This window comes from Chroicocephalus ridibundus, chromosome 3 (genome assembly GCF_963924245.1).
Source record: "Chroicocephalus ridibundus chromosome 3, bChrRid1.1, whole genome shotgun sequence".
NCBI lineage: Eukaryota > Metazoa > Chordata > Aves > Charadriiformes > Laridae > Chroicocephalus > Chroicocephalus ridibundus.
The window spans coordinates 54,808,120-54,826,535 of record NC_086286.1 but is presented as its reverse complement, the minus strand read 5'-3'; the positions used below and the strand labels follow the sequence as shown (position 1 = coordinate 54,826,535).

The 18,416-nt window shown below is 37.1% G+C and overlaps 1 protein-coding gene across 9 annotated transcripts in view; it reads left to right on the top strand.

The window, feature by feature from the left end:
- Positions 1-18,416, top strand: part of MAP3K4 (mitogen-activated protein kinase kinase kinase 4) — a 70,392-nt gene that overhangs the window by 12,327 nt on the left and 39,649 nt on the right. For 8 of the 9 annotated variants that reach the window (XR_010070317.1, XM_063329206.1, XM_063329201.1 and 5 more), the window contains exons 2-5: positions 3,404-3,594; positions 6,967-8,345; positions 12,715-12,957; positions 17,983-18,129. Coding sequence is in view for 8 of the 9 variants with exons in the window: in XM_063329206.1 (XP_063185276.1) it covers positions 3,404-3,594; positions 6,967-8,345; positions 12,715-12,957; positions 17,983-18,129 (1,960 nt within the window). In the remaining variant the exon portion in view is untranslated. The remainder of the gene's footprint in view (positions 1-3,403; positions 3,595-6,966; positions 8,346-12,714; positions 12,958-17,982; positions 18,130-18,416) is intronic. The other variant, XM_063329204.1, reaches the window with a different exon arrangement.

Genomic DNA, 18,416 nt, shown 5'->3' with positions numbered 1-18,416 from the left:
TCAGCCTGGTGAAGAGGTTTAATCGTTATATTCTTAGAAGAGGTTACTGACTTAAAAACAAAAGGAAAGCGGTGTTTTCACTGGTCTTTTATAACGAGGTAACTTGTCCTAGTTCAAAACTGCCTTGGAACTGAGACTTAATGCGAGTGCCGCAGGATGCTCTCTGCCAGGCCCTGCAAGAGCATCAGCACCCCACCCTGCGCCTTGCCAGGCCAGTGAGATCACTGAAAAAATAAATAGTTCCATAAGCACTGGAACTAATGACTTCTTGTTTCATGTGGTTTAGTCTCTTGTGGTTGATTTGTCTTTGGCAAAATCAGAAGGGTGTGCTCTGCCCAGAGGTTTTTTCTGCAGTAGGGTTGTTTGCAGTGGTTCTCAGGAATAAAATTTTTCTGGTGCAAAAACGTGTAAGCTTGTGTTCCACTTCTGCAGTTCAGCATTTACAAGATCCTTTTCTATTGTTTATCCACCGGTTTTCACATGATCTGTAGGAACAAATTAAGACTTTTTTGTTGTATTTGGCCAATAGTGGTTAATTAAATCAGATTGTTAGAAGACACACAAACAGCATGATTTCCCAAGGCAAGCAAACTAGGCTAAAAGTATTGGTGATTCTGTGTGCTTGTCATTATGGCCAAATTCACTGTAGGGCTCTCCTTAGACTACAGGTGGTGCTACGGTACCACCTGAGTGGTTTTTGTTAGGTAACTTCTAAAGTTTATCTGCCATAGTTGGTGAACTTGCCTGCCGCCTTCTCAAAGCTGTAATCTGAGAAGAGTAATTTCACACACTAAATGTTTCCATGGCTTTGCAGAGAACATAACTGTTCTGCATGTTAAGGTATTTATTTCTGTTTGTAGCTAAAGGCAAAGAAAAAGTACTGTTATCTGACTTTTTGATTTTTTTAATTTTTTTTGTTAGCCTTACTGCTTTTCAGCTGTCTGGCAATATTCTGGCATATTTCTTTCTGCAGACACTCAGACTCGCTCCACCACAGCATGAGTAACATTCCTCGTCTGCCTCAAAAATAGCAGCAAGTAGAATGTCAGTTGTGATTCAAGTGAAATTAAAATTGAAGTTATCAGGTACTGATGCTAGTCTTGCACCGTCTGATTTAGGTCAAATGTTTCTTTGCTTCCATGTCTTTTACAAGGGTCAAGGTGGTGTTATTTGTATGCCTGCTTCAGAAATAAAATACGTGAGAGGTTGGAGGCAAATTGCATTTTTTCCCTCCTCCAAGCTAGAGTGGTGCATGTTCTTCTCCCAAATGTGTGTTAAAACAAGAGTTGCACATATGGCATCAGTGAGGAATGCTGGTGATGAGAGGACTCTGCTGGGGAATGGGTCACATATTCTGGGAGAAGGCAGAGGTCTCGGAGTCACTTTGAGCTCCATGGGATGAATCCATGGGATTCAATCAGTTAGGGACTTGTTTTGGCTTTGGAGTCCTCTGCTCCTCCTTCCCTTTTTATCCCTTCTCTGTATTTACCCTAGTTAGATAAACATCTGATGGGTATGAAGGGATAGTGATAAAAGTGAAAACTCTGTCCTGCTGCCATGTACTTTCCCCTGAAGCCTGAACCGACCAGAGGATTTAATTATTTTGTGGGTCTTTTTTAACATTGTGAAGAATTAAAATGATATATTATTGGTGGGACAGTGATACAGTTCACAGATTGTCTTAAAATAATTTGTTTCCATGTATGAATTTGAAATTTCCCAATATGTCAGTGTGCAGCATAAAATGTACTGAAGTTTGGTCGTTCACAGTCTGAGAGTAATTTTGTTGCTGTGTGTCACTTTATCATGCAGAGGAGATCCAGCTATTAATGGTATTGTACCCAACTGCCACTCTACTGAAGTAGTCTTATTTGGTGGGGCAGAGCAAGTGCTCAGGATGAAGGAAAGTGTATCTGACATGATTACTCATTTACTGTATTTGTCATATTTTATTTTTAAAGCAACTCCTAATATAAGAGTGCATGCATGCCCCCCATTGTGGTTGGTGTACATCTGACCTCTTCTTATGAGAGCAAGCTGGCACTGGAAATTGTCTTTGAGCTTGCCGAGAGTTTACATAAAAAACCCAATGGCTTTTCTTTTTTTTTTTTTTTTTTTTTTGCCACATGAGTTTACAAATAAATCAGCTCCTGGAGGTGGCTTAGTGGGCAATTGTATAAGTGTCAGAACTGACTCAAAGGAAAGGCTATATAGGAGGTTTTGGCTGGGGGGAAGGAGCTGGACCGAAATCACAGCAGTCTAGACTTTGGTTGTCTTGTTCTGCAATGGAATTGTGCCATTGCTGGGGTGAACTGTGTGATATCATGCAGTTGTTGTTTTGGGTTTTATTTGAAAAGGCCTGTACCTCACTGAAGGAAAAAGTGTTGCTCTCTAGTTTTGTCCTTGAACAGTTTAAATCAAAATAGTTTAGAGTTTTGGAAAATTACAAAGACAAGCCAGCATTTTTTTAAATAATGAAATGTTTTGTAATACTGTATGTAATGCTATTCTATAATGTTTGACAATAGTGCTAGATGTAATAGGAATGAAAGTTTTACTTGGGGTTGGAAAGCTATTGTGCCGTACTCTACCGACACAGGTACTAATCTTGCGAAGATACATGCTTTCTGTTGAATTCAGTGGTAGAACATCCAGTGGTTAAGCTGACCATTTGGATTTGGGGTTTGAAGAACATATATAAGTTATCTTAATTTTGTGTTTGCATGAGCTCTGACTTCTTGTTAAGTATTACCAGTGTCTTTTCCAAACCATCAAAGTAATCAAGGCTAATTATAAAGTTACTCTGGAGACTCTGTTATTTTTTTGTTACCAAAAAAAAAAAAGTTCTGAGGTTAAACCTACTTAATATTAAAATCAGTGGAAAATACATGAAATACATTCAGGTCTCTTATGCTAGATAAAAGTTTTGTGAGGGGTGGAGAGCCTTTTTGGTGAACTTAGAAGTTGCTGTCAGGGTATGCACAAGTTAGGGGGTGGAGGGTGGAAGGGAAGACCTCTGCTGTTGTCTCTGCTGCTGATTAGGTTGACTGTCTTGCACTATGTTTGTATTTTTTAACTGTTGTTTCATATATCTCTTAGTTTAGGCTTGCTACAGGTTTTCTCAGAAACAAATATATTACATATACATGTATGTTTGTACTGTGTTCTCCTCGTGACGCTCTGGCTATACATCCTCTTTGTTGTATGTTGCTTATACTTTGCTTGATTGGAAAGTTGCCCTTATGGGTGTGAAAAAACTTGGGACAAATACACATGGCGGTGGCTGGAAAATATAGAAGGTTGACTGTGGCTGGGATTTATCGATGGATTAGCTTTCTAAACAGATATTGCAAGTAAAAACTTGTTATCTTTTAACACCATGGTTTAACTTGTTGTCTTACAGGAAAGAGTGCAAATCAGAAGATGGTACTTGCAAGATCTCTGAATCTGACCCTGAGGAATTGTCAGATGAAGCAAGTGCTGATACCTTCTATGGAACTTCTCCTCCTAGCACACCCCGCCAGATGAAGCGTATGTCAACAAAGCATCAGAAAAATAACGTTGGGAGACCTGCTAGCCGCTCCACTTCGAAAGGTAGTTATGGTGTTTGTGGTTTTTTTTTCGTAAAATGATTGTAAAGTCATAGTAGTAGCCCTTTATTACCTGACAGAGGATATATGCAGAAGGTGGAGCCAGATACTGAGGTGCAGTGAAAGAACAGGAGGCAGCTATCATAAGTTGCAACAAAGGAAAACTCTTTTGTGTATTAGAAGAAAAATTTTACCATGAGAGTGATAAAACAGTGAACGGTTTGCCAGAGAGGTTATTGGGTTGTTGAATCTCCATCTTTGGAGATTTCCAAAACACAATCGTGATCAGGCTAAACTACTTTTGAAATAATAAACCCTGCTTTGAGCAGGAGGTTGGAAAAATGACCTTCAGAGGTATTTTCCAATCAATTTTTTTCTACAATTCTGTGGTCTCTAGTAATGGTGTAGTTGCTTCTGTGCCTCAATTTCATGTTCTGAAGCACTTCACAGTCTGTTTTATAGAAAAATAGAGTTTTCTGTGATTATTCTTTACTTTTTAGTGTCACTGAAGCAATTATATTGTAATTACCACTGTTTACTTCTGTTGATACTTTAGTCATAAAGTCATAACTGGGGAAAAAGCAAAAGATACTTGATATATGTTTTTTCCTAATGTTACTAAGTAATGATATCTAATCCTAAATAAAACATTTTTAGGTTAAAGTAGGAGTTTTAAGCTTTTCTTTCTTTAATTTTGAGCAGCTATAGAATATGGTAATTGCTTATTGAAAAGACAATTTTAAAAAACATTCGGTAGCTACATCTTTTCAAGCTGCCCTTCCAGTAAGAAAAGAAAAAAATGTGCAATGGTAGTGGTTTTACTGAGCTTGGGATGGCTGCAAAAATGCTGTTTTTTAAGATTATATGTTCAGTATTTTCATATAGAATATACCTAGGTTTGGGGTTTTTTGGGGGTGTGTGAGTTTTTGGTTGGTTTTTTTTATGTTTGTTTGTTTGGGGTTTTTTTTAAACTATGTCAGGCAACGTTATTTGCCAGAGTTGTTATGGCAACATGAGTATTGCCAATTAATATTTTGGAAGCAATTTTTTTAAATGCTTCACAGGGAACAGGAAATGTTATCACAGAGTGCATTTACTTGCAAGCAGTACATTTTCAAGGTAAAGTGTAGCAGAGAAGAAGGTAAGTGGTTTATCATAAGGGAATACAGTCTATTCTCCAGTTGTATAGAGTTGGGGGGTGTAAGTTCATAATAAAAGAGGGGTCCATGCAAACATCTTCCAAAGCTTTTGGTTCCCTTCCATTTCACACAGCCTCTGAATAATGTCACTGGGGAGAGAGCATTCACCAAAAGATGTCTTCATTAAACTAAATTGAAGAGAAATCTTGTTACACTTGCCAGTTAGCTGTGTAGGCATTGGAATTATTAAGCTTCTTTTACTAGCTTTTTTAAATTGTGCCTTTTGGCTAAGTTAAACTCTTTTAATGCAACACTAACCTTATTTAGTTTTGGATATGGTAGTTATGTAATAACTTTCCTTGCTTTCTGTGATTTTTTTTTTTAAAAAAAGTTTAATTTCTAAACAGAAATTGTGATGCTAAAGAACTATAATGCATAGTATTTCACAGTAATCCTTTGATGCTGAGCATATGTTGAGGATAGATAGCTTCATGAGAAATAGGGAGCTGTTGTTTATCCCTACTAATAGGTTTTGAGTTCTTGGAGCAAGTTTTCTCTCTTCTGCAAGTTCTGTGATGACTTTGTGATTCTTCTTTCTTCCTCATATCCTCAGAATATAATTTCTTCTTTGTCCAGAGTCAAGTGCCGTTGTACGCATTGTGACCTGCCCTAATCATACACAAGTATGGCAGTAGTTAAATTATATTTTTTAGATGTGGAGGTTGGAAGGAGGAATGTGGCAGGTCACACTCTTATTAACTCATTTATTGCTCATTAACAGCTGAAAACAGGGTTTGTAATGGAAACAAGCAAAGGAAGGTGTTCTGACCACATACCTCTTCACTTCTGTTTCAGACGTTTCTGCAACCTTAATACAATGCCTTTGTGTGCATACATTTGATAGTCTTTAAGCTACGTTACCGCACCATTTCTTTTCCAGAGAACTGCTGTCTTACATGAGAAGAGATTGTTTGGAATTTTGTGATGAAGGAAACAGATTTCTGTATGACTGTACCTTCTTTTGTTGCAGATGCTAGAAGATATGTAGTGAATGAAACAAGAGTGAAGGGCCATCTGATAATTAAGTCAGTGAAGTGCGTCATATGATAACAGCATTCTGTCAGGAAAATTTGTGTGATGCTAGGCAAATAACACAAATAAAAATCTTCTGTCTGTTTCTTGTTTTCCTAGAAGCAAGCTAGAGATTCTGTGATGTGGTCTGCAAGTTGTTGAGAAGTCAAGGTGCAGTTGAAGTCAGGGAGTGTTGAACACGAAGTGCTCAGTGTTCTGAAATGCTGAGCAATAGCTCTTCCCATTTTTGGCAACCAAAAGTATGCTGGCTTGATGGATCTTTGTTGTGATTTTCCATATATAGAAAGGGAATAATATTATTCTTCCACTGAATAGGCCTGTTTTGCAAATAAGCTTATTAGCATTTCTGGTATTAATGCATGTTATGGTGAGGAGCAGAGTGTCAAAGACTCTAAGGAAATTACTACTTCTAGGGTGGGGAATGGGCCATGTGCAGCAGGTAATCCTTAGAGTCACAGTGAATAGTGAAAAGAAGACACAATATTAAGCCATCGTTCTGTTGTCTCTTCTGTTCTTGAGTAATCAGGGGCTCTATGACCATGTAGCTTGTTGTGTCCAATTGCTGATCCCTGGACTGCAGCTAGTCTACATACAGGTGCTTCTCTCCAGCCTGCCACCAGTTCCTTAAGGGAGAGAGAGAGAGAACTACTGGTTTAATACCACGTAGTTCCTTCTCTCCTGATCTGCAAAGCCTAGGTTGAAGCGCTTTTGTTAGTGCTGCAGAAGAGGGATAAGGTCTGCTGCTCCTGAGGAAGAACAGGAAGAGAAGAGGAGATGGCACAATTAGGCAGGAAAGAGCTGCTGTTACGTGGTAAGGGAGAAGGCAAGTGTTTGTGTGTTGGGAGAGTGGGGAAGTAGGCTCCTGGTGTTAAGGCAGTGTATTAAGACTACAGAGGGGTTCCCAGAACTAAGTTCAAGCCCCTCAAGAGCCAGGATCGGATCATTCAAGCTAAATTTCAGAATCCGTACATGCTCCAGTTTCTATGAAATTGCACGTGCAGTGGAGTCTCTTTAATTCTGTTTGACTTGGAAGCCTCAATAATGCTCTGTTGCATTTTGAGTTTTTGTTTGGGAGGTTGTATGGATAGAACGATTCTTTTTCTTGTTGCTGCAGTCACATTCTTTCTTTATTTCTTTTCATACAGAAAAAATGAGTGTGCCCACTCAGTCTGTGCATAAAGACAATGGGAAAACCATTGAGAATGTGGAGGAGCACAGCTATAAGCAAGGAAAAAAGATCCGAGACACCCTAAGGACAACAGAACGAGATCACAAGAAAAATGTGCAGTGTTCATTTATGCTAGACTCAGTTGGTGGGTCTCTGCCAAAAAAACCAATTCCAGATGTTGATCTCAATAAGCCTTACCTCAGCCTTGGCTGTAGCAATGCTAAGCTTCCAGTCTCTGTGCCCATGCCAATACCCAGAACTGCACGCCAGACTTCTAGGACTGATTGCCCCGCTGACCGTTTAAAATTCTTTGAAACCCTGCGGCTTTTGTTAAAACTTACCTCAGTCTCAAAGAAAAAGGACAGGGAGCAAAGAGGACAGGAAAACACCTCTTCTGTCTGGCTGAACCGATCCAATGAACTGATCTGGCTGGAGCTGCAAGCTTGGCACGCTGGCCGGAGCATTAATGACCAAGACCTCTATCTCTATGCAGCCCGTCAAGCTATCCCTGATATCATCAATGAAATCCTCACCTTCAAAGTGAACTATGGAAGCTTCTCCTGTGTGAAAAATGGAGCCAGTCTCAATGGTACTTCAGAAGGAGTTTGCAAAGCAACACATGGAACTAGTGCTTTGGGTTACTCAAGTTACCATGAACACCTCCATCGCCAGCGGGTCTCATTTGAGCAAGTAAAGCGGATAATGGAGCTGCTAGAGTATATAGAAGCACTTTATCCATCTCTGCAGGCTCTTCAAAAGGACTATGAAAAGTATGCTGCAAAGGACTTCCAAGACAGAGTGCAGGCACTCTGTCTATGGTTAAATATTACAAAAGACTTAAATCAAAAACTAAGGATTATGGGAACTGTATTGGGCATCAAAAATCTTTCTGACATTGGCTGGCCAGTGTTTGAAATTCCTTCTCCTCGACCATCTAAGGACAATGATCCAGAGGATGAAGAAGTTGATAGGGAAACAGAAATAAAGGAATCCTCAGGAACGTGCACAGAGGAGAGCGATGGTGAAGAACAAATCTCTGAGGAGAATGTTGAGGAACTTAGACAAGCCATCAAGAACAATTTTACTAATAAGCCAAATTTTGACTTTCAGGAACATTTTTCAAGGAGGCTTGATAGGCTTGAATCTGAGGATGACTCTGCCTCTTGGGTTATTCCAGAATGCAGTCCTGAGGCAAGCTGCAGCCAACACTGTTTGACCTCTATTTACAGGCCGTTTGTAGATAAAGCACTGAAGCAAATGGGGTTGAGGAAACTAATTTTAAGACTGCACAAGCTAATGCATGGTTCATTGCAAAGGGCCCGTATGGCGTTGGTAAGGAGTGATCACCAGCTGGAGGTAGGTTGCGTAGGCTGCTACTAATGTAAATGGATAACAGGCGTACTGCCCCTGCTATGTTGTTTCTAACTGAAACTGTAGGAATTGGGTTCTTATGGAAGTTTTGGTTGCTTTGTTGGTTTTTGAAAGATAGTGTATGTTATGAATAAGAGCCCAGTTCTGCTTCTGCTGAAACGAATCTGTCATTTGACCTGAATGAGAATTTGTGTGAAGCACAAGCTAATTCTCTGTCTTGTTTGTAATTGAAATGACATTTTTATGATAACATCTTTGCTCATTACATTTTTCTAATGTCTAAAGCCATAAGTCAGAAAAATTACAATGGAAAACTAGGCACAAAAGTTGAATCGTGAGAAAAATCAGAGATGGAAGTGGTCATTTTCCTTTTCTTGTCTGCAAGACTGGATATCTCCCTGCAAGACACCTTTATGAAAATGTCATTATTGTTTTGGGGTTTTCCTCATCTAAATGAATGAAGTACTGTGGTGGCACATTATGCTTGAGCTCAGATTGGATAAATGAATGGACTCTCTTAACGTTGGACTCTATGAAAGCAAGTCATGTTAGCATGTTGCATTCTTCAGCTGGCTCTTAGTCTATTTTTTTTTTCTTTGGGTCTTTTTATATCTTTAATTAAGAATGATTGCGAGTTTATAAAAACAAAAATATGAAATAAGCTGCAAACGGAGGACAGTAGCTGAAGTTTCATATGGTAAGTTGTGGTCACTAATTCTTTCAAGGCAGAATACTGTTTCTTAATATAAACTGTTACCTAACTTTTATAGACATTTTTATATTAGGCAGAACTAGTAGTAAGGATTACTTACCCTCCTCGATAAAGCAGCACTGTGTGTGGGGCTTAACCATGCATTCTGGACGACGAATTTCTTAGCCAACATGCCCATTCTAATATGGGTACCATACGTGGTCTTTGACACATTGTTGGTCTCTTAGTGTTGACTGTCACATTTGCAAAAGGAACAAGAGTTGTTTATCTCCCTTGGAGGTTATCTTTTTAGGATGAATAAACTTATTTTTATAAAGTTACTTGATTTTGAAAAAGTTTTTATACGTACTGGTGCTAATGTAGATATTACTGTAAAAAATGAAGCTATTAGTTGAATTTTTACTTATTCTCTAATTGGTTTCAAATTGTGTTCTAGGAAGTTTTGAATTAAGAAAATCTTTGTGAACTTCTAGAGTCATGTGCCTAAGCAAAACTTGCAGGTATCTGTTACAGTAACCAAAAGTACTCCCAAACCATATAGACTTAGATAGAAAGCTCCTAATATGTACCTAATATGTAGGTAGAAATACCTTTAAAAAAACCAAAGGAAATAAAACATAATTTGGGGTATTGAAAACTACTTTGAATGTATTTTTGAAATTCCTAAATACCTCAAATGTTTTGACTACATAAGTGTTCTTAAAACAAGTTAATGAAATGCTAGTAGCTAGAGTCTTTGCTGCAGCTTCACGGAATTAAACTTTTTGGTAATTTAGTGTTGGATGACTTCTATAAGATGTAAGGTTAATCTTTTCTCCTTCCTTTTCTACCCTTGCAGCTCCTTTGAATGTTCTTTTTCAGTAATTATTACATTTTCTTTGGAATATTGTCCTCTTAAAAAATGCCTTTATGACTAAAGGCGAATATTATAAAATTGTAAACTTCTTTCCTGCCCCAAAATTAAAAGAATGCTGTCAAAAAAGAAGATACTTTTTGTGAGAAGTGTGGTACCTACTGCAGCAAAAGGTGACATCAGCCTAAAATAGAAGAGATGGTTTTGAATTGCTAGGTCTTTGCATCTGACAGTACATTGAATGTAGTGTCTTGGGTTTTTTTGGTGCTGTTCAGTTTGATATTTGTTTGCAGCCTGAGCTATTAGTGTTTTGTTAATCTTTGTTACTTCTGTTATTCTTGTATCTTGACTCTGTGTTTATGTGTGTACATGCATTTTTTAAATCTCTGTACATACTTTCATTTCTATTGCTTTCATCTAAAATGTGCTTTCTGGATTCTTCCACTGTATCCATTTTAATGCTCATTTCATTTGTGAGTTTATACACAGTCAGCTGGTTTTAGTGGTTTTTAAAGTACAAGTTTCATTTCTCATAGGCTCTCATACTTTAACAAGGCCCTAGGTGCTATATGGTCTGTTTTGTGTAGAAGTTGTATGATTTGATTGTTAAAGAAAATGGCTAATATTTCTTATTTCAGTTTAGAAAAACAGAGATGATATTTTAGTAGAACAGTATTTAAGCCTGTGTACTCTGCTTGTTGTTTATTTAACTGGCTGCACTTTTGAGTATGGATTTTATGTATGATCTCAATAAATGGCTTGGACTTTGTTTTCTTGGGGGTTTTTTAAGAAGTATTTGGTAGTCACTTGAAACATTTCAGGTTGGGCCCACTGAAGATTAAGATTAGTCAGATTGAACAATAGAAGTTTAGGTGTCTAATGCTAAGCCCTAATGTCATGTGCTGTTATCCTTAATGTTAGAAAATGAAATAACACATTCAATTTTGTTGTGTCATTTTTGCTCATAGACTAGTTCTTTCATATTTTTATAAGAACTCAGTTTTCTGACACTGTACTTGCGTCACAGTGAGGATTTTATTTCTTAAATGTTTTGTTGTGCTGTAGAAGTGTAGTATTTGCATGATCTGTTATTAATGAAAACTTCTTGTATAAAAGCCTTTGTCTCTGGTGCTATACGTTTCTTTAAAAGAGAGTTTGTAAAAATAAGACGTACCATCTGAGAAGATAAGTTCTTATACTGTAGATCAACTAGTGATTAAAACTTCAACTAAATTAGGTATAAAGGAAATCCCCACTCCTGCATGTTTGCTGTCTCTGCATAACAAGCTAGTGGTTTTATAAACCACTTCAGAATCTGCAGCGCATGTTTTGTGCCAACGTTAGACAGTAGTGAACATGCTGTCCTATCCCCCGACAGTTGAGAAACATGACAATATTAAAAAATAAAAATACTAAAAAACCTGACTTTGTCAATAGCTGTAGTTTTGTGTAACTCTTCTGAGAAAGCAGAGCTTGTACAACACCGTAGGCACAAATACCAGAAATGCATGTGTAGGTGTAAAGGAATAAACAATTAATTTTTTTATTTTTCTTATTTTCTGCAAGATAATAAGCTTAAAAGTGGCTTCTTTTTTTTTTTTTAACTTTCTAGGCAGCATTTCATCATTCAATCTAATTTCTGGTAACCTTTTATCCTTTGAAGTGATGTTATTTAAATTTGGCACTGAAGAAAAAAATGCTAGTTATGTCTAATATATGAATGAAGAATATTCAGGTGTCATATGTCATAGCAGCTGTGAAATGAGAATTAGGATAAACCAAACTTAATCTGAAACAAATCTTGTCCTTAGATGGTGTACAGTGTGTTGTTATCTTTAAGAGCTGCACACTTATTGCAGTCCAGATTTTCTTCCTAAATTAAATCCCATATTGCCTCTGTGTACAACTTTGCTTAGAATGTTATCACAAGGTATATAGTTTAGGTACCTAGAATGTCTATTTCAGATAGTTTCAATTATTTTCTCTAATTAGAAAGGTAATTTCATTTAAATGTAATTGTGATTTAAATGAAAATTAAGTTTATTAATTGACAAAAGCAGCTTGATCTCTTTATGCTTTATAATCTTCCTTTTTTAATTTCAGTTTCAATTTCTTAACATCTACCAAAGTCCATAAGTTATTCTTTCAATAGTTTTGTTCAATTTAGCTAGTGACACTTTCTTGAATATTGCATTACTTTACAATGTGGAGTTTTATATACTATAGGCACTATGTATTTATGTTACTTACCTGACATAGCCAAATGCAAACTTGTTTCTCTAGATATAGTCAGTAGTGTAAGACCTTTTTATTTACTTAATTTTTTAATATATGTTTAAATTCTCAAGTACTGTATTTTATAATGACCTGAATGTATGTTCCTATATGTTGTGTTAGGTTTAACTTGTATGTTCATCATAACCTCAAACAGCAGTTCCTTCCTGTGGGGAGGTGAATGCCAATTTTAATGGCTGTTTTAATCATTTTAAAACCAAAACGTAAAGTAAGAGATTGTTTTGTTCACTTTCAAGGGACTGTAATTTTTTTCCTCAGCCTGGCGAGGAAATAAATAAATTTATTTATTTATTTATTTATTTAATCCTTAAATAAAAAAAGCAAAAAGTTAGCTTTAAAAAAAAAAAAGAAAGAAATTGAAACTTCTGTGGTTGGTTTGCCAGTTAGCAGAATCTTAACTTTTAAAAATAGACTTTGGTGCATGCTACTTTAAACAAATGCTAAATTCTAAAGAATTTAAGGATCCTTTTCATGATGCCTATTTCTTGTTACAGTTTTCAGAATTTCCAGATCCCATGTTGTGTTCAGATTATGTGCAGTTATTAAATTCCCCACCTTGTTGTGAGCAAAAATGCAGCACTGTATCATGGGAGGAGTTGAAATCCATGGATTTACCATCTTTTGAACCTGCATTCTTGGTCCTCTGCCGAGTTCTGCTCAATGTTATCCATGAATGTCTCAAGCTAAGGTTGGAACAAAGACCTGCTGGGGAGCCATCTCTTTTGAGTATTAAACAGGTTTGCTTCAACTCTTGTTTTTTTTGGGTTTTTTTTTGTTTATATTTCCTATTTGAAATTACTTTGTAATTTCGTTATGATAAATTTGTCAGTTTAAAGAGGATTAGTTTAAGAAATGACAATGTATAATTATCTAATAACTTTTATAAATAGTCTTGTATTTCATATGGAGATCTGTTTTTTGCATAGTAAACAATTGGTCATAGATACCTCTCTGATTTAGACTTCCAGGAATCAAAACTGGTGATTAAAGAATAATCAGCCAGCGAAGGTAAACAGTATTTCTTCCATGTGCATTATAAGCTATATAACCTTCTCCAGCACATGTTCCTCCATTTGGATTTCTTAGGTAGCATAACCTGTTTTAAGGGCCTGTATGTTTCATTGTTCTTAGATTTGGTCCTTTTTTCTTTGCAAATGTAAGACGGCTGCCAACATACGGTAGACACATAGTGAAAGCTGATTAAGAAGAAAAACAACATGAAGAAAAAAATCTCCCAGCATGTCGTTTTATATAAACATCTGAATATTTTCTGTGGATAGTGACCCCAGATTGTCAGTCCTGTCACTGGTTGAGAATGTTGTATGAGGATTTCTTTTCTGGTGGTTATCTGATACAGTGAACACTGTTTAGATCAATGCCATTTTTCAGAGGCTAGTCCAGGGCATACCAAAATTCTCTGAAGTCATCTCCCTGCTCCCTGGCAAGCATAACCAGATCAGGGTTTTATCAGGTGGTCTTTAAGGGTAAACAGTTAAGTAAGGTCTTGGGCTGATTATGATTTCACATTCCAGTTATCTGCTGCTCCAAAATCAATTGCTAAGTTACTTTATGGTCCCAAATAAATTTCAGTCCTGTCTCTTCCCCCCACCTCTCCCCGCCTTTTTATTTCCTTGGCATACTAGGATTTTGGATGTCCTTATATCCAAAAGCACAGTACCTACAATTTCAGTCTTAAGAGTCATAGTTATAGTAAAATATAGTATAGCAATACTGTAATTGTAAAACAATATATCATTTTTCCCCAGAGACTGGGGCTATTTTTTTTGCTTTTGTGTTTTGTGTTCACCTTATGGACTTTGAATTAAGTAAAAATGGCACTTTTTCCTGGAAAACAATGTGTTTGTTACAGACTGTTTTGATGGTGTATACTCTCTTGCTAATTACATTGAAAAAATGAATTCAACTCAGCAAGTGCTTGCTGTCCCACGCAATATTTCTGAACAGGCAAAGGAGCTGTTGAGGATATTTCAGAAATAGATGTATTTGTTTCCTGAAGAATTACAATTCCTAAAATCTTGGGCAGGCTCAAAACAGGGTCTAGGGGTCAGTTTTGTTTTGTAAGTTCACAGAATATTACAGAATTACAGAGAAGTTTGCGTTGGAGATAACTCTGGTCCAAACTTCTGTGGTGGAAGCTGGGCCCTGCATCAGGTTGTCCAGGGCCTTATTAGGCCAGATCATGAAAACTTCCAGTGAGAGAGATTCCACAGCTTTTCCACACAGTCTGTTCCAGCATTTGCTTTTTCTGCCCAGTAAAGCACTTATCTTGAACCCAGACAGAATTTCCCTGAAGCAACTTGTGCCTGTTGCCTCTTGTCAGGTCACCGTGCATCCTAGTGAAAGGAGTGTCCCCATTTTCTCTGTAACCACCCTCTAGGCATTGGAAAACTGTAATTCCATTCCCTTTGCGTATTCTCTTCTCTAGGTTGAACAACCCTAGACAACCAAAACAAATAGAATTGTTCTTCCTATGCGCGTAGCACAGCACAGTTCGTTTCTATAGTGATTGACCTAATGGGTGTCATTTGGGGCACTGAAACCTGTAAGTGTTCCCTACTTTTTGGTACCATTCAAAATGTGTAGCAGTACTGTTTGACCCTATCAGGCATGCTAGTTCTCCTCCACTTTTCCAAGGTGAGGTTAAATTTTTGGATTACTAGCAGGTCAATTTTATTTTATAAAAAAAATCCACTTTGCAAGAAAAAGTGTACAAACAAAAAGAAAACCAGCAAAGATTATATGCTTCCTACAGTATGCTTTTTCTCCTGTCTTTTCTTACTAGCTTCCTCCTCTTGAGCCATCTCGTCCATGTTACACTTTTGGCGATAGCTTTTGTGGGTCCTGATGATGCAATGTGTCAGAGAGAGCTGTTCTCTTTTAATGGCAATGTGCCATTATGTGGTGGCAGTGTAGTCCCTGAACAGTTCAAGATGGTTCTCAAGTTCTGCATTTGTGCTGAGAAGTGGAGGGGGGTGTGTGTTTGTATGTGCACATGCATACCTTTTTTTTTTTTTTTCTGTTAGGTGGTTAAATTAGGCACTGTTCATCTGTTATAACTTGTGTTGAGTGTCTTATAGCGCTTTGATCTGCAAAATAACTATCAGATCTCTCTGGATCTTTCATACCGGTTTGTATCTTCAAAAAGGTATACTAGATGATACTGTCATTTCATAAAAGCTTCTTCCTTACAAAAATCGGTGGAGAAATTAGGTCAACACTGCTGGAAGATTTTTAGTTTGAGATTATAGGCTACTGTAATAGAGAAATGCAATTTACAAATAAGTAATTTCTTCATCAACACCCACTTAAGTCTATAGCTAGAAGCACAATAGCATATTGTGTGTTGATGCAGGTGCTGATTTCTTAATTACCAATTCTGTTATCCACACACCTGTTAACCAGTTAATCCGAACACGTGTTTTAACGATTAAAGAAGACGACAACTAAAGGATGTGTATTTGGATGGGGAAAACCGTATCTGATGATCAGTACTCTATCTAGGTGATCTTAAAGCATTCCTACTGGAATTTTTGGGTCAACAGTCCTTATGTCAGCCATCAACATTTTGTGCAGGCTGCTTACGGTCTGTTATTGGCATGTGGCATGCATTAACTCTAAAGTAGTCTGACTGAGTTGAAAAGTGAAAAGTCTGGTTTCTGATAAGTGGCTGGTTTCTGATAAGTGGCTGACACCACTTGGAGCAGGGCCACAATGTACTGACTAGTTACTGTGTTCTGCTTAATCAGTTTTTTTGTATTGGGTATATAGGCCACTTAGAGTAGGTGTGATGTAAATTTTGATGTAAATGATGTAAATTACTGGAACAGAAAAAATTGAATGTTTGATGGCATGTTGTTATTTTATAGGTCAAGTAAATACAGGAGGGGGCAAGGGGAAACAAAAACCAGACCACCAAAACCCAGAAAACTTAATATAAACTTTCTTGCTCTAAACTACAGTACCCTGGAGGCTGTGTGACCTCCCCCACCTGCTTTGCAGAAAGGAATTTATTGTACAAACTCCCTAAACAAAAAGCAATCCATCAAACAAACTAGTAATAGTGATAATATTTTCAGTTTAAGCTGCACATTCTTTAGTGTGCTCGTTAGAGACCTTTTTTTTTTTTTTTGTTTCCCTGTTGCCTTGTGAGTGTCAGTTCCAAAAGCTGACTCTTAAAATTAGCACTACAGGGTTTTTTGTAAATCCTACGTTCTGTTATTCAGTGGCACTACACATCACTGCATGGCAGTATTATTTAAACAAAATATCTCTATTTTTAATGAAGTTTTGATTATTTTATTTTGAAATAGATAAATGTTACTCTCTGCAAGATTTAGCAGTGAACTTTGCTTGTATCTGTAAGATATGCCGTATTATATAGTAAAGTTTTATGGATAAATGATATTGCCAAGCCCCATCTGTCTCTGTGATGGGTAGTTAAATACCAGTTAATTTTTATGGTTTTTTTTGTGGATCCAAGGGCAAAAAACCCTGATAGGTTAAGGCGGAGTACGCTGAATGTAATTGAGTGAGTGGAGAGTGTAGAATGCACATTCATTTTTTAAATATGTGACATGTTAAGTGATAAAAATGTGTAACTATTGGATTTCCATCTTATAAAAAAAATTCCTTTTTTTTTCCCCTTTTCACCTAACTATTGGTAAGTTTTAAACTACAGAGTTTGGAATATTACCTTTGTTCCCCTGCATGTGGGGAACATAGTATAACATGTTCTGGCCTGTAAAAGGTTCCAAAGACTCTTGTCATATTAATAACGTTGTATGTTTTTTGCTTTCATGCCATTATAATTTCTCATACATTGGGTCCACTATATTGATATATTATTTTGCCAGGATAGCCATTATAGAAGATTTTTATAAGCAGATTAACCAACAATTCCGTTCCCTCCAAATGAACCGCTCACTTCATCTCAGACTCTTGATTTAATGAAGTTGCGCAGAAAAGGCCAGGGGCTGTCAAACCTGGAGACTGATAATTTCAGAAGCATACGCCCTTAGCACTGGAAGGACTTCTGAAGGAAAGGCATTTGTTAGTGTAGGTTTGAAACAGTTCTTGCTGTTTGTGTACTCCTGTGTCTGTGGTTGTGCAAGTTTCTTCAAATAAATATAAGCTTTCAGGGAGGGGTGGCAGCTGTTTGGCTAAAAGTGACCACTTCTGCAGTTGAAAAGATAACTTTCCTCATGTTAGCCTTGCCCAGGGAAGCAATAAAACTGTTTTCACTAACTGTTTTCAGGTCCGATATTGGTGTTAAGAGTTGCAGACACCTGCCCAATAGATTGACAATGAATTCCCTGTAGTAAAATATTTCTCATGGGTCTCTAAGCATCTGTCAAACACGTTGCATATTATTCCTGACTTGATTGCATTCAAACTGGTGATTTGATGATTGCGAGCCCTCTTGCCCACTTCTAAATTTTTAATTATCCAGTAAGTTGCTTGCTGTGGCCGTGCACAGGGAATGAAGTCTAAAACATCTATATCCGTCTTCATTTATAGTCATGTGGGAAATGGTGTGATGGCAATTAAATAATCCTGGAAAACTAGTCACATCTTTCCTGCAGGCATGTAGAGTGACTGTATTAATTTCTAAAACCTGTTGAATGTGGTGCTAAACTAACTTATTTAGACAAACGGGACTGACAAATTGAGCTTTCACTTCCCAGGGAGAATTTAAGAGTAATGCCTTGACTGATGGCAGGTTTTGGGTTTTTCTCTTGCAGCTAGTGAGAGAGTGTAAAGAGGTTCTGAAGGGTGGACTGTTAATGAAGCAATATTACCAGTTTATGTTACGGGAGGTGTTAGATGACTTACAAAAGATTGATTGCAACATTGATTCCTTTGAAGAAGACCTGCATAAAATGTTAATGGTAAGCCTCAAAAGGAGAAAATATTTGGAGTTCTAGTAAGTGTATTAATCAGAATACCGCTAATAGAAATCTGTCGTCCCTGTTGGCTGTAGGTCATGGAATTTTTTTTTTTGTTGTGCTACTTTAACTAATTTTATTGTTTTAATGGACTTGTAATGGTAACACAGTAGCCATTGCCATATTAGCAATGATTTTATGAATACTGATTTTATTTTTTTTTCTGGACTGTGCTACAGTATACTTGTAAATTGCCTGTATTTACAGTAAAATGGTTCATAAATAGAACT